The sequence below is a fragment of the Typha angustifolia genome, chromosome 8, assembly GCF_048772165.1.
Source record: "Typha angustifolia cultivar Huaian chromosome 8, ASM4877216v1, whole genome shotgun sequence".
NCBI classification, from domain to species: Eukaryota; Viridiplantae; Streptophyta; class Magnoliopsida; order Poales; family Typhaceae; genus Typha; species Typha angustifolia.
Window position 1 is genome coordinate 16,308,263 of NC_133246.1, and position 14,845 is coordinate 16,323,107.

The following is a 14,845-nucleotide window of genomic DNA, read 5'->3' on the forward strand; positions in this document are numbered from 1 at the left end:
CCAAATCGTGACACCCATGGCAGGGAATTTGAGGGTTTTAGGAGGTGTGATAGGTGAAATTACATGACACCAAGCATTAATTAATTGATACTTTTTAAGCAACACGATCTTGATTAATTAGGTACGAAATTAAAAGATAGATAGATAAGATATATAATAATATGAGGATGGGACCATATGAAGTACACTTTGAACGTCCTCCAGCTCCTTGGCCAATAAAATAGTACTGGGTTAACGGTCACAAGACTAGAATAAGGCCACTGTAAACCTTCTCGTGACTTCTCAATTAAAAGCCTTCTCCTTTCTCCAATCTCCATCCATCTCCTTCATGGCTTGGCTTAATTTGGATTTAGGCTTTTGCCATGTCCGTGTCCACTAACCCATTCAATGTTCTCTTGTCTCCATGCCACATTAATGCCAAACTATGTACCATCTTATTCACATGCATGCACACATGTAGCTTGCTATCCTTTCCTAAATCATCACAACACTACAATTTTACTCGTACGTATACTCTCCCCTGGCCTTTGTCTCTAGTACTAGATCTAAGCCCTTGTGGGCTTACCTCAGTGCTAGCTTCATTTATTTCTTCTCCTCCTTGTGCTCCTCGGTCCTAGAGTTAGGGTTTGTGTTCCACTTATATATACTTCCATCTATATACGTAAGTTTCAACTTTTACACCTTAATTTCCTATCATCCATTCTATCGCATGCATTTATTCTTATAATTAATTAGCAGAAAGAAAAGAAAAGAAAAATCGTGCTTCTGCTCTTCTTGTTTCATTTCCATCACTTTTATCTCACAATTCAGTAGTTCATATGATGATTAGTATATAAGTTACTGAACTAATGAGATGTAACCTCACCATAGGAGATCTTTTGAGGCAGAAACATTCCATGGGAGAGAGAGAGAGAGAGAGAGAGAGAGAGAGAGAGAGAGAGATAGACCCTATTATATGTATTGAAAAGACCTTATTCTACTCCTCTCTTTTAGCTTTGGGTAGGGGAATGTGGGTTGCTGAGCTTATACGAGTTTTTGCCTTTTTCCCAAAGCTATCTCACCTCTCATCTCTCATCCCTCATCTCTTTGTGGTGGGATTTGCAAGCTGCAGGAGAAAGGAGAGCAATAGATATGATGGTCTTCTCTGCTGCCATAAATTGCCAGGCTTTTGCCATGTTTGGCTGCATGCAATTTGACAAACTTCTCGTGACTTCTCCCAGTTCTATACTTGTTCTTTTAGGATGGAACAAAAATACTCCACACACCCATGTAACCAGTTTTAACTTTGTGGCTTACTATTCTTGCAGATGGGGTTTGTTTCCAAATCTTTTTACCCTATCAAGGGATCCTATGTAGCTCAACTCCACAGAGGTTATATATATATATATATATATATATACAACCAGTTGCATTTTAATTTTGTTGTACCCTTAAACTGCTAGATATATATATATATATATATATATATATATATATATATATAAATATATCTGCATGATTGTTAATGTTTGATTGGCTCAATGTTACAATTAAAGATTGTATATTAACCATACATGCATGGTAGCTACTCCACCTTAATTTGGTGATTAAGTTTTAATACTGTTAGAGAAGATCGTTTGTGGATGGATTACTCCAGGATTCTTGTGATAGATCGATATACTACCAAAGATCACGTGAGAACACTTTGGAAGTTACATTCACATGTGATTGTGACAATGGAAACAAGACTAATAAAAGCATAAAGTGGAGAAGCAAGTTGCCAAATATATCTATCTACTCAAAGTTCAAATGAGCAATTAGTGTCCCGGGGGCCATGAATTAATTAATTAATTAAAAAGGACAAGGAGGGAGATCAATTTGGCTGGGCATGCATCTGCCTACATGACTCATGCAAGTACTGCATCTTTTGGCGTTTGTAGAACAATCGATTGGCTAATAAACAAATAGAAATTCAAGTAAATTAATTGCCAACTCTTGGTTACGAGTTTGCTACGAAGACTCAAAACCTCGTGTTAAAATTGTATTATAAAAATAAAAATAAAAATAAATCTTATGATGCTTGCCTAAGTGGAGAGCAATTAAATTAAGGCCAATAACTCACGTCGTAATGTGCTCTTAATGTGGCAGTAGTTGTTAACCCCATTTAGGTACGGGCCAACTTATGGGCTTTGGATGGGAACTTACCTTTGTGAGGCCCATATAGTTGCGGCCCAGATGAGTGAATTAATTAATGATTAATTATCAATGGTACCCAATACTAATTCAACTTGTAGGTCATTAATGACTCTCCGTTCCCATCAGATAGAGCGAGTGGTCATACGATCATAAACAGTGGCAGTGGCGAAGCCCAAAATTTTCACACCAGGAGGGATGAAATATTATAAGTTTCTTTTAATTTTATGTTACGTTAAATAGTTATAGAAATAGACAATCGTATTTATCAATCCATTAAGATAAAATTATAATACAATATTAAAGAAAAGAAAACAATGAAGCAAAAAGAGTTAACTAGATATATTAACTTGAAGCATGATTATAACACATTAACACTATTCACCAGCGAAAGAAGACCAATTAAGGAATTAAATAGTTTAGCATAAAACTTTAGGCAATGTGAACGGTCCGTGGACTGTGGTTCTCTTTATTTAATGACTACAAGACTTCATACAATATAATTAACTTATTCTCTATAGCTTCTTGTTTACACTAAGCTCACTATTGGGAAAAAGATAACTCCAAATAAAACGTATAATATACTTAACAGCAGTATGCAGTGGGTACAATATGGGAGATATATAGGACGTATAGGTGGGTTGGGAAGAGACTCTTAATACGAGAAAATATAAGAGAAGAAAGGCTAAGAAATGTTATATAGTTTTAGTTTTAGTCATATTGAAGAGCTTACTCAAACCATATACATATATATATTATACTGGGCAAGAATATCTTTCAGAATCCTAGTTATAGAAGACTTCCAGGCAATGCCAATGTCACATCTTTATTAAAATTCTTTTTTTTTAAATAGTACAAGTTGACTATTCTTAGGGGCAACATTTGCTGTCGTCGTCGTTATTTAAAGTTGTATTAAGAATCAATAGTATTTCTTAACAACCTATCTTATGGATATATATCAATTAATCTCTGTATTTTATTTTAAACACAATGATTTGTTTTGTGGATTATCTTTTTATTAGATATCATTATGTGAAACAATTTATTAAGCATGCCAAAGATTAGTTTTACAGTTTCTTTCTTCAGCAGAAGAAGATATTCAAATGAATTCTTATTTGGGTACGTAATAGTAGAGTGTATGTGGCTAAAATACTTCTAATACCAAAGCACTTAGCTCTAAGCAAGCCTCACGCTCAAGATATGCAAGAATATGGAGAAAGATATAATTCTAAGTAGAAGACAAGTGCATGCATATCCACAGCACGATAACATATGAACTTCACCAAACGCCGGATTACTTTTCTGAGGAGAAATAACGAATCTCCTATCAAGAATATAAAGATACAAATAGAGTTGTCTCACATCTCTACTGCATACGACATTCTAAGATTAAAACAATCTTGGAGTCCATGAAGTAGCAATTAGAAGACCTAGAGTGCAAACTTCTATCCCTCTCTTGTCTACACCGAGATGAGAGAATAAGAGAGAAACCCCTTTTGCTTGCCAATTCTCTCATGTTTGGGTGCATAAGCCCTCTTATACATGCCCCTCGACTTAACCCAAGCTACATGAGTCAAGTGGAGTCAAATGTACTCAAAGCAACATAACACAATCTATGAGACTCATATTGAACCAACTCAAATGGTTTGATCGATGAGTTTGATAAAAACTTAGTCTATTAGTTACATTAATAATAAAACCTAGACTAGAAGGATAGAAGGAACAACCTTAATGAAACTATGGTTTCATTTATGTACATAGTAGAGCCCAATTCATCAGTAATATTCAGAAACACCATGATATACTCTCGTGGACCTTCAAGGACACATAATTCATATGGCATATATTGTTTCTAGCGATCTGAGACACAAACTATTCAAGCTTGGGCAAAGTAACACACACACACACACACACACACACATTTTCATTGATGAAATGCCACTCTATGTCATGTTTAACGTCAAATTATCTCAATCTTAAAACTGACAACCCTTTGATAGGAATATGGTAAAGAAAATAATACCTGAATTCTATGGCATGCAACTCTGAATTGCACAATTTATCACACCAAAAATCTTAAAGCTTTCTCATCAACAACGAATATTAATCCAATTTTGATTGAACCATTCTAGATTTCACAAAATGAAAGACCTGTTTCTGTAGAAATAAAACCAAAAGAAAGAAACATCGATGAACTGTGACTATGCATGATCTCCTAAGGAACCATATGCAACTCAAAGCAACAAAGAGCAGAAACAAGAGTCGCATCAGTTCATAAAATGAAGAATAATTCGTTGCTCTACCGTTCATGCCTGTCTGATCCTATAGTATCATAAGAACATTGGCCAATTGAGTTGCATTTTTAAATTTTTCCAGAACTTCGATGCATAATCTTGCTCACTTCATGTGGTTATATTCTTCTGATGAATGCTAATGCAATTTATACTTTCTATATTTGATGCAGAAGACTGCTTTTAATTGTATTGTCATGTACCTCTATACAATAGGGTTTCATCTACAGAAAAGAAGCAGTTAGGGTTTGATTCTTTTGGCCCCAAGCTAGCTAAGCTAGATCTTCTTAATTATCACTGCCCTAATGCAATTAATTAACTTTGGTAGCACACCTCCCAACTTTTCTTCTACTCTCTTCTTTCACTAATTCGAGTCTACTACCTCATTAGGCTCTTAAAGCCCAGATCAATCATCAATAACAAAACCAGGAAGTCCAGATTCAAATCTACATACACCAACACCAACAAAATCGTACCCAAGAATAAAGAAATATGTTTACATTAACCCAAAAAAAAGAAAAGACAACATCCATGATACATAGTGGCAACAACTTAAAGGAGATAAAGGAAAGAAGACATTAATACTGACATTAATACTGGTGATGGATGGTTAGATGGTGAAGGAGAACAAGTATATGCGTATATATGTGATATGCATGCATGCACAGCACATATATATGATCTTCTATCTACCTGTCATGCCTAGCGACCATCACCATGGATGACATGGGTGAGTACCTCGCCGGAACTGGCACCGGTCTCCGGAGTGCCAAGCCAGAGAACCGAGCCATAGTAGTGAGGACTGAGATGAACTCCCTGGCCATCTTGCTCACCTCATGAAACCTGCAGATGCTCTTTCTCATGATCACCCCAAGCACTACATAGATGGCAGACTCCAACCTCACCATGGATCTCCTCTCCTGCTCTCCTTTGCTTGCCGATCACAACTCATGACTTTGGGTTAAAGTACCGCCGTGAAATACCTATGTTCATTAAATAAATCGATTAGGGATCCATCTAGCGAGTAAGTTGTCAGAATGTCAGTTAGTAAAAAAGAGTTGATGGCCGTATTGACCGAAATACCCACTAAGTTAATCCAGTTTGCTTAAATGCAAAAACCAATCGATAAATAATTTGAACGAATCTAAGTCTTCTCTACTTTTAAGTTGATCGGATCATTAAACTAATGCAGGTAGAATAAATCGAAGAGAGATAGGGGTAGTATTAGAATTTTAAGAGTGGCCCACAAGTGTGGACATCATGTCCTCATTTCTAAAGCCTTTTGTGATATTCTGGGAACAAGCGAGAATTTCTAAAGTAATCGTGAGGAGGAGCATGTCGACATACTAGTGGGTATTATGGGAAGGAAAGTGATATATGTATAAAACGTCCGGCACGTGTCTATGGGCCATTTGAAATTAATGGGCCTTTATATGTGGGCTCCTATAAGGGCCCATTTAGTTATACCGTGTTATAAATGAGAGTATAATGTTATGATGATAGATGACGTTATTTTATAAGTTAATTTTATGAGACATAGCAAGCTCTGGCGTAGGAAATTCTTTGGACTTGGATCGACAATTTTGACTCACGACATTTTGAGTCAAGTGGATTGGGTCGGACCAGCCCAATGTGAAATTGATTTCCAGACGATGACCTAACGTCCTCCTCTCCAAATTTGGAATCTTAATTCAAGGGCTATAATCATGTCCCACATATTAAATGGGTTGAAATTTTGTCTATTCATATAATATAAATAGGTTATTACATAGTAAATAAAAAATTTGGAAGCATAATTAGATTATTGTTTCATAATTAACGAGAACGTTCCTCTCGCATGTACTTTTCAACACCCCTTACATTGTTAAATATTTCTTCGTACTCCGCTAAAAGACTAAACAAGTCCTGTTTGGTAAACTAACGTGATCTCCTTATATATCCCTCTAGAAACTATTTCTTTAATGAAAATTATCCCTCTATAAACTAACTCGATCTTTTATTATTCATCAGAAAAGACAAAAAAGTGCGGCCACAATAGAGAATAGGGTTCTACCTTCTAATGCAAGCATGTAAGCTATTTGGACCAAAAGACCATTGCATTCTGTTCACTTTATATGTTAGTTTATAGGGATCGAGTCGGGATTTTTACCAGTGCTGTGAGAAGCTTCTGCAGGATTTCTAATTCTAGATGCCACAAGATGGCATGGTGCAAGTGATGTGCAACTCAACCCCTCCGACATGACATGGATGATGGAGACGGATCTAGAAAAGGAAAGGAAAATAACCACCGAGTTTATAGCTACTTATTGCTTCAAAATAGACTTTCTACCTACCGTTGCTGTAAACTGTCTAGATATCAACTTTCATGGCGATATTATATATATATACATGGGCTGGCCTTCGCTTGGTCTTATTCTGGTCACGAAGTGCTTCAACTTTCTAGTTTAATTTTTTATTTTTTATTAGAGAGAGAGAGAGAGAGAGAGAGAGAGAGAGAGAGAGGGAATGGAAACGGAAGGATCCGAGGGATGTAATCTCGATGTCATTGAAGCACAGAGAACTGGGAAGCGAGGGGGTTGGATTACATTTCCTTTCATCTCAGGTAATTAGTATAATATATCTATCAGTTAATTCTACAAACTTTCTCACACTGACTAGCTCCTTATATAACACATATCGCAGGGAGTACGTTAGGATTGGGGTTAGCCATCAGTGGTGCAGGTAGTAACTTAATCGTGTACTTGATAAGAGAATACAACGTCAAGAGTATCGATGCGGCTCAAATCTCAAACATCATCAATGGTTGCATCAACCTTGCCCCCGTTGCGGGAGCCATCGTCTCGGACGCCTACTTTGGTTGTTATCCAGTTGTTGCCTTCTCTTCTGCCGCCTCCTTTCTGGTCGTGAGATTTTGATTAATTCCGCACAAATGATTAATACGTCTTTCTCTCACTATTTTTTTAAAACAAATATGTGACTGACCTGCATGCGTGCAGTCACTGGTCCTCTTCACTCTAACGGCCGCCCTTCCTTCTCTGAGGCCTTCTCCGTGTTCAGCATTTGGCTCGTGTGAATCGGCGTCGCCCGGCCAGTTCGCAGCCCTATACGGCGCCGTGTTCCTAATGGCCATCGCGACCGGGGGAACCCGGTTTACGATGGCGACGATGGGGGCGAACCAGTTCGACAGGCCTCAGGAGCGAGATATATTCTTCAACTGGTACTTCATACTCCTCTACGGCTCGTCCATCCTCGGGGCCACCGTCATCGTCTACGTTCAGGACACCGTCAGCTGGGCTCTCGGCTTCGGGTTATCCACGGTCGGCAGTGCCGTAGGTGTGGTGGTCCTGCTTCTCGGCGGCCGGTACTATAAACTGCCGGCGGCGCAAGGGAGCCCGTTCGTAGGGCTAGCCAGGGTTGTTGTAGCTGCTGTAAGGAAGAGTTATATTGATATGACATCACCGGAGCAATTGAATTACTATACAGGAGCTGTAGAGATTTATAGCCTAAGCACTAGAGGAGCTCCAAGCCAAAGCTTTAGGTATGACGCGCGTTATGTATCTATCTCAAACGTGGTTACATAATTAAGGACAAGTTTTTTTTGGAAAAGCATACAAATGAGTTGCAATTTAGTTCAATGTCTCTAGTGACCCGTCTCTGTCGGGATTAGGTCCTTCTGTCGTTTTCGCGGGCTATCTAATTATGATAAGACGACGAATCCTATCTGTAAGGATAGTAGTGTGCTGTGAAAGGAAGGAACGGGAGATCGCAATCGTTTGCAGAAGTAAGCGACAGTATTGGAAGTTAATTTGGTGGGCGGTAGATAGGAATCTGATGGAAAACTTCTCTGTTAGAGCAACCATTTAAGCCTGCTAAATTTCGAAGATATTTATGCATGTTACCTTTTTGCTTTCAAGTTGACTTATTCGAAGAGTAGATAAGGAAAAAAAACAGAATAGGATTTTTTTTTTTTTGAATTTCACATCCTAACATTTTGCGTTTAGCCCAGTTTCGCTGTGTTTTTGATAAAGAATATCAAAGAATATTTTGGCACTCTGCTTCGATAAAAATTAAAAAGAATATGAGAGAAGAGAAAGCAAACAAACGAAATAGAGAAATAATTTTCTTTAGTTTGAATCCAAATTTTTAGAAAAGAATGAGGAGAAAGGCAGAGAAATGATCCATCTACTATTCTATAAATATATTTTTATTAAACGTGCATTTTTTCCCTATTTGGGATTTGTTGTGTAATCTTATTGAATCTATGATAACAACTGCAGCATCCTCAATCGCGCGGCGGTGATCACCGACGGCGACACCCATCCGGACGGCACCGTCGCCCGTCCCTGGCACCTCTGCAGCACCCAAGAGGTGTCGGACTTGAAGTCCCTCCTTCGCATCCTCCCGCTCTGGTCTTCCTCCATCTTCCTCAGCATCTCCATCGGCATCCAAGGCAGCCTCACCGTTCTCCAAGCCCTCACCGTCGATCGCCACCTCGGCCCCCACTTCATCCTCCCGGCTGGCTCCCTCATCGTCTCCTCCTTCTCCGCTGTCGTCCTCTCCCTCTTCCTTCTCGACCGCCTCCTCATCCCCTTATACCACGCCCTCACCCGCCACACCCCGACCCCGCTCCAGCGAATCGGGGTCGGCCACGTGCTCAACGCCGCCTCAATGGTCGCCTCCGCGTTGGTCGAGCGGAGGCGCGAGTCCATCGCCCGCAGTTCCCCCCATGTGACCGGTGCCGTCGTGCCCATGTCAGTGCTGTGGCTCGTGATGACGTTGGCAGTGTCAGGGGTGGGGGAGGCGTTCCAGTTCCCCGGACAGGTGGCGTTCTATTACCAGGAGTTCCCCGAGTCGCTACGTAGCACCGCGACGGGGATGATCGCGTTGATCGTGTCCCTTGGATTTTACCTGAGTACGGCTGTGATTGGATTGGTGAGAAGAGCCACCACGTGGCTACCTGATGATATAAACGAGTCTAGATTGGAGAACGTGTACTGGATGCTGGTTGTAGTCGGGGGGATTAACTTTGGGTACTACGTCTTGTGCTCTAAGCTCTACAAGTATCGGACTGCAACCGACAAGGTTCAAACTGCTCCAGATTAGCTGCAAAGCCGGAGGTTTTTCTCTTTCAACATATATTAATAAGAGGCCTTAAGGGTAAGTCACACAAGCCTCGCTTTGTTATTTCTCCTATAGAGAAATTATGACGGTTTGTATCGCGTTGCGGGCTTGTGGCTTAAACTCACTGTGAGAAGATTGGTGTATCACTCGTCTATTAAAGAAGAAAAAAATAAACATAAAAATCCTCAACAAACTTAAGATGTCCATTCTCTCATTATTTTGTTTGCCTCCTATTTAGCTATGCAATAATATGAGAGAAACAAACCTTCCCTTACTTTAATTGGAGAAGCAACACCAGTGATATCATTCAATCAAGAGATCATTGTATCTGTAAACAGTCTATGCAGAAAACATTGCATATCCCATAGCTATACACAATATCTAAACGATAGTTCTATTTTCTTTCACTGTTCATCGCTTGGTTGGAAGAGCCGGATGAAGTAGGAGTTACACCGCTTGTCTTCAGACTGCCATCTGTGCTTCTCAAGTCTCTCAGCTCATCGAACAATCTGTTCGAATAAACGTATGGTTTAAGAGAAGTTGTAAAGGATGACTGCCTCAGGTTTGGATTCATTTGCATTCCTGCAGCAGGAGCTGGGCTACTATGAAATCTAGAAACGGGCGAATTGAAGTTCTGTATAGGTCTAGAAGCTTGTGTTGGAGAATAAGCAGCAGCATTGGGAGCAGATGGAAATTGATACACCGGAGGTGAGAAATGGTTGGTTTCCGGATTGACTGGAGCAGTAGCCCATGGTGGGGGTGGGTAACTTGATGAGCTCTCAGGAACCTGAAATTGAGGCTGAGGTTGAGGTGGCGGAGGGATCGATCGAGGTTGAGACTGCGCCCATGGTGCAACATAACTGTTATAGGGAGCAAATCCTTGGTTTACAGCATAAGCTTGTGGATGGAAAGGTCGCTCTTGCCCATTGGGAGAATGAGATGCTGGTGCCACGTTCTGATTGGCGACAGAGGGAGGTGTCACCGGAGTTCGAGGTGGTGAAGGATTTGACGTCAAGGCAAGGCTAAGAAGGTTCATCACATCTTGCTCTTTTGTGGCAGTCCTGACTGGTGCAGGGGGATCAGGCAGGGCCAATGCATTGGTCGGAACAGAGGATGAAGCTGCAGTACTGGGGGTAACAGTTGAAATTGTTGCACAATTGTGGTTCGAGGAAGCTTGATCCCCGGTTACAGAAGATGCGTTTTCAGTGCTTACAGACTGCAATTTAGAGTTCCTGCATGGATGAAAATATGAAGATTGTAAATCAAAGATAATTCTCATTAAAAAAGGAAACGGACGAATTAGACCTAAGTGAGACCTGCGGGCTAACTGTGCAAACTCATCATCCTCCTCTTCCTCTTCATCTTCCAATCCATTTACCACTACAGGTGTAGATGCAACAGGTGTACTTGGCCTTGGAATTGAATCAGGTATTTCAGTTGGCATAGGAGAACCTGAGGCTATTGCATCGTGTTTTGCAAGCAAAATTTGTAAGTTATCATTTAATTCAAGACCTTGACCCAAAATCTCCTCATCCCTGTGGATATAAACCAAGAGACAGTCAGTAACTGCCATACAGGAAGCGTTTGCAGCAAAAATGAAGCTTAATTAATGTGTGACTGTGTTACAACAATCAGGTTACTTGTATCTATACAGAGAAAAGGTCAAAGAAAAAGAATAAGGTACAAAAGATGATCCTGGAATTGAACATGAACTGGTGTTTTGTTTAGTTTGATCAACACAACAAAATTAAAAGAATATCACTAAAGAATTAATGAAGGCACATACCTGGTTGTATTTATCAAACGCATGAGCTTCTTTTGGTTGGAGCGACACTGGCTAACAAGGTCTGTGATGACTTCATCTTTAACAGCCTAAAGGTGGGGGGAAGCATGTTGAGTACAGTAAAAATAACTAAAAGCATAGACAGCATATAGTTGTAGGACAGTCAGCAACAAGATACAAAATATGAGCATATGCATACCCCACGATCATCTGGATTTACAGCTTTCAGCATCTCGCATAGCAGCTCTGTTACACTTTGCATGCTATCCAAGTCTGACAAGCTGAAACCGCATAAAAATTGTCACAAAAATTCTTTATTGAAAAGAAGAGTACCTAATACCAAAACTAGACTAAATTTACCTCAAATTTGCCATATCAGATGCCATTGCTTCATCTAGTCTTAAACTAGAATTAGTAGGCATACCATAACCTGCTTGTGGAACTTGCAGCAAAGGTGCAGGTCGATTGATTTGAGGAGTAAATATTGGAGGAGCATCTGGGGAGCGTTGTGGAAATTCCACTCCGGATCTCTACAAAATAGATACTCCATTGATTAAACAACTATAGGTCAACATTCCTTTTAACATAAACGAGAGAAATAATTATCTTCATCAAAACAATTGTACAACAGTATCCTTGAGCATGTCAAAGTTCAAAAAACTAGACTCTAATGTAAAAGTTCCAAAGGAAAAAAAATGAGATTGTGACCCACTTGACCGGATTTATTTATTGGCGGGTCGGGTCAAGAAGTCTCGTTGGGCCAGCCTAGGTTTAAATTATAAGACCCGATCTACAATTAGGCTAGGTTTGGGCTGATTACAACTCCAATGGCCCGACCCGACTCGGCATGAAATAATTAATATAATATGATCCACAATAAGGCTAGGTTTGGGCAGATTACAACTCCAATGGCCCAACCTGACTTGGCCTGATATAATTAATATATATATATATATATTTTATGTATAAATTATTTATAACCATAATTTCATATATTATTGTATTTTGGTAAATAATGTCTTTTATTTAAGTGGTGCAGGTTGGGCCTATGCCCAACCCTAACCCCGTTTGTCAGGTGGGTTGATGTACTAGGCTTGGGTTGAGCTGCAATTACATAGGGAGTTGGGCTCAACCTGACCCAAAATGCTCAGGTCTAGTTTCAAGTATCATGCAAATATATTGAGCAAATTTTCAGCTATGCAAAAATCATGCAACAAAGAGCTCTTAAGAACACCGAATCAATTCACATGCAAAAGAAAAAATATAGCAGAAAGCCAAAAACATGTTTTCAATTATCATACTAAAGCTTTTCTGAGAAAGAGAAAAAAAAAATATTAGAAACAACCCTTGGAACAAAGTGAAAAAAGAATTTATAGTACAAACCCTTAATTCAGCATATGCCCAATAGTATTGAGGATACTTCCCTTCAGCTCCACCAAATGCTTCTTGCCAAGAGTCAAGTAGTGACAAGATTTTATCCCTCACTTCCATATCTGTCTGCAAAAATGTTCAATAAATTTTTCATCACATGGATGACAAAGATTGAAGTAATCCCATACCAATAAGCCACTTAGACTATTAAAGAAAAAACATAAGAATATACATACCTGCATGTTAGTAAGAAGTTAAAAACATAAACTAACCTTTTTCCTGACTATTTTGATCATCTCTTGCAGAATATCGCGCTCAATTATTTGAAAATGCACATCATTGCCACAATTATTCACCATTGTCTCCAATAGCTGCAAAAGGAGAAAAGAAAAGAATGCAAAACACTTCAAAATGTCTATTCAAAGATATGTCTAACCGTCTAAGGCAAAAGAAAGAAACAAAAGGGGAAACACCTATCAGATATTCAATCAATAATCACAGAACTAAATGCACCTAAGAGTTAAATGACTACCAGTGAAGAATTTAATAGATATAATTCGAATTAGATAAGGTTTCATATCAAGTTGCATAATACTGTAGTTTAACATCAACCCAGTTTGACTTCCATAAAGTTGGCACATACCGTCAATGCAAGAAATTGAACCTTTGGGCTCTTATGTTGTAGACGCTTCTTCACAGCTTTGACCACATCTTTTGCTTGCCTGATTCAACACGCCATGTGAGACTTCATGGATAATTCTAAGCTTGAACCGCAAACAAATAGTTTCCTCCTCCAAAATGATGAGAGTAAACTTATACAAACACCCAAATAGATAGATTAAAACACAAATAGGACGATGATAGCCTAAATTCATGGCAAGCGTATATTAGAAGAACCAAAAGTGCTTATCTATGTGTGCACACGCTCAGGAAAGCAACAAAAAATCACTAAAATTTAGAAGAAATTCTGAGCAACAATCGTAAATTCCGTGGATAAGTTTCGAGTTTTATTCACCACTGATGAGAATTGATGGAATCGCAGATATCCATGTTCAACGTCCAATCCGGCCCGAGCAGGAGATCGCTCGTCGCCTTCTCCACCCGAACCGTCGCGGACGACGAAGACGACATCTTCCCCAAATCTAGAGAAATCATAGCAAGAAACCGAAACCCTAGAGAGACCACAACTCTCTCCACTCGGAGTAGAGGAATCAACCGCCCCTTTGCACTTGTCCGAACGATCAAAGAGACGAAGCCGACAGAGATAAGAGAGAAGGATAGCAGATAAAGCTTGGAATTGGGGAGGGAATTTTACTGCAGAGGTCCCGATAACAAAGAGGGCTTTTGCTGCCCTTATTCTTCTTTCTTATTCCCTCTTGGGGGGGTTTCTTTTTTTTTTGTTTCTAATTGCAGAAAAGGTTGGTTCTTAAACGCCGGTGGTATCGTCGGGACCCGCGAGAGTTGAAGCCGGGGTGGAAAGGACAAAAATGGAAGAGAAAAGATTAGGGGCGTCTATAAATAGGGAATTATAGGGGGGGGGGGGGGGGGGGGGGCTCTACGACAATTTCTCGATATCATCGGTAACGTTGCGATTATGTACTTTAATGAGAGATCTTTTTGTCCTTATGAAGAGCGCATTTATAAGGACCCGAACAATTCAAATTTTCTTCTCTCTAACAATAATTTCTCTCCATTTGTGAAGGACTATACTGCATATTTGCATCCACAACTAAAATTCTTCTTGATGTTATTGCTTATCCACAGGCAACAAAGATTAAGAAAAGAAAAGGAGACAATATTTATATGATTCAATAATTTGGCCCAACAAAAAAGCAATAATAGTTACAGATTACAAAATATTCTGATGCTTGCCAGTCTCTTGTTTTAGATAAGAAGATCCAAAAATAAAGGTGAGCATTGTTGCAAACATAGTAGAAATTAGCTTTCACTACCAGCTACAGGACTGTGAAACCTATTTAATGGAAAAGAGACACCATATGCAACAAAGTAATGTGAAAACAGTGTAGGTCAAAATAATTGGTATAGACTATTAAGTCCACACCTGATAGTGGCCTATCATTCTTGATGAAAATGATATGCACTCAAA

The 14,845-nt window shown here is 39.4% G+C and overlaps 2 protein-coding genes across 2 annotated transcripts; one reads left to right on the forward strand and one right to left on the reverse strand.

Annotated features, from left to right (window-relative positions):
* The first annotated feature begins 6,826 nt into the window (after window positions 1-6,826).
* LOC140764647 (protein NRT1/ PTR FAMILY 2.7-like) lies at window positions 6,827-9,785 on the forward strand. The gene is made up of 4 exons (XM_073103321.1): window positions 6,827-7,065; window positions 7,146-7,363; window positions 7,460-8,001; window positions 8,741-9,785. The coding sequence occupies exons 1-4, from the start codon at window positions 6,969-6,971 to the stop codon at window positions 9,564-9,566; spliced, it is 1,683 nt and encodes a 560-aa protein (XP_072959422.1). The 5' UTR covers window positions 6,827-6,968; the 3' UTR covers window positions 9,567-9,785.
* Window positions 9,786-9,859: 74 nt separating this feature from the next.
* LOC140764646 (TOM1-like protein 6) lies at window positions 9,860-14,224 on the reverse strand. The gene is made up of 9 exons (XM_073103320.1): window positions 13,754-14,224; window positions 13,382-13,460; window positions 13,011-13,109; window positions 12,751-12,864; window positions 11,728-11,897; window positions 11,567-11,648; window positions 11,371-11,456; window positions 10,901-11,119; window positions 9,860-10,816 (listed from the first exon to the last, which is right to left on the reverse strand). The coding sequence occupies exons 1-9, from the start codon at window positions 13,891-13,893 to the stop codon at window positions 9,979-9,981; spliced, it is 1,827 nt and encodes a 608-aa protein (XP_072959421.1). The 5' UTR covers window positions 13,894-14,224; the 3' UTR covers window positions 9,860-9,978.
* Window positions 14,225-14,845: the final 621 nt, after the last annotated feature.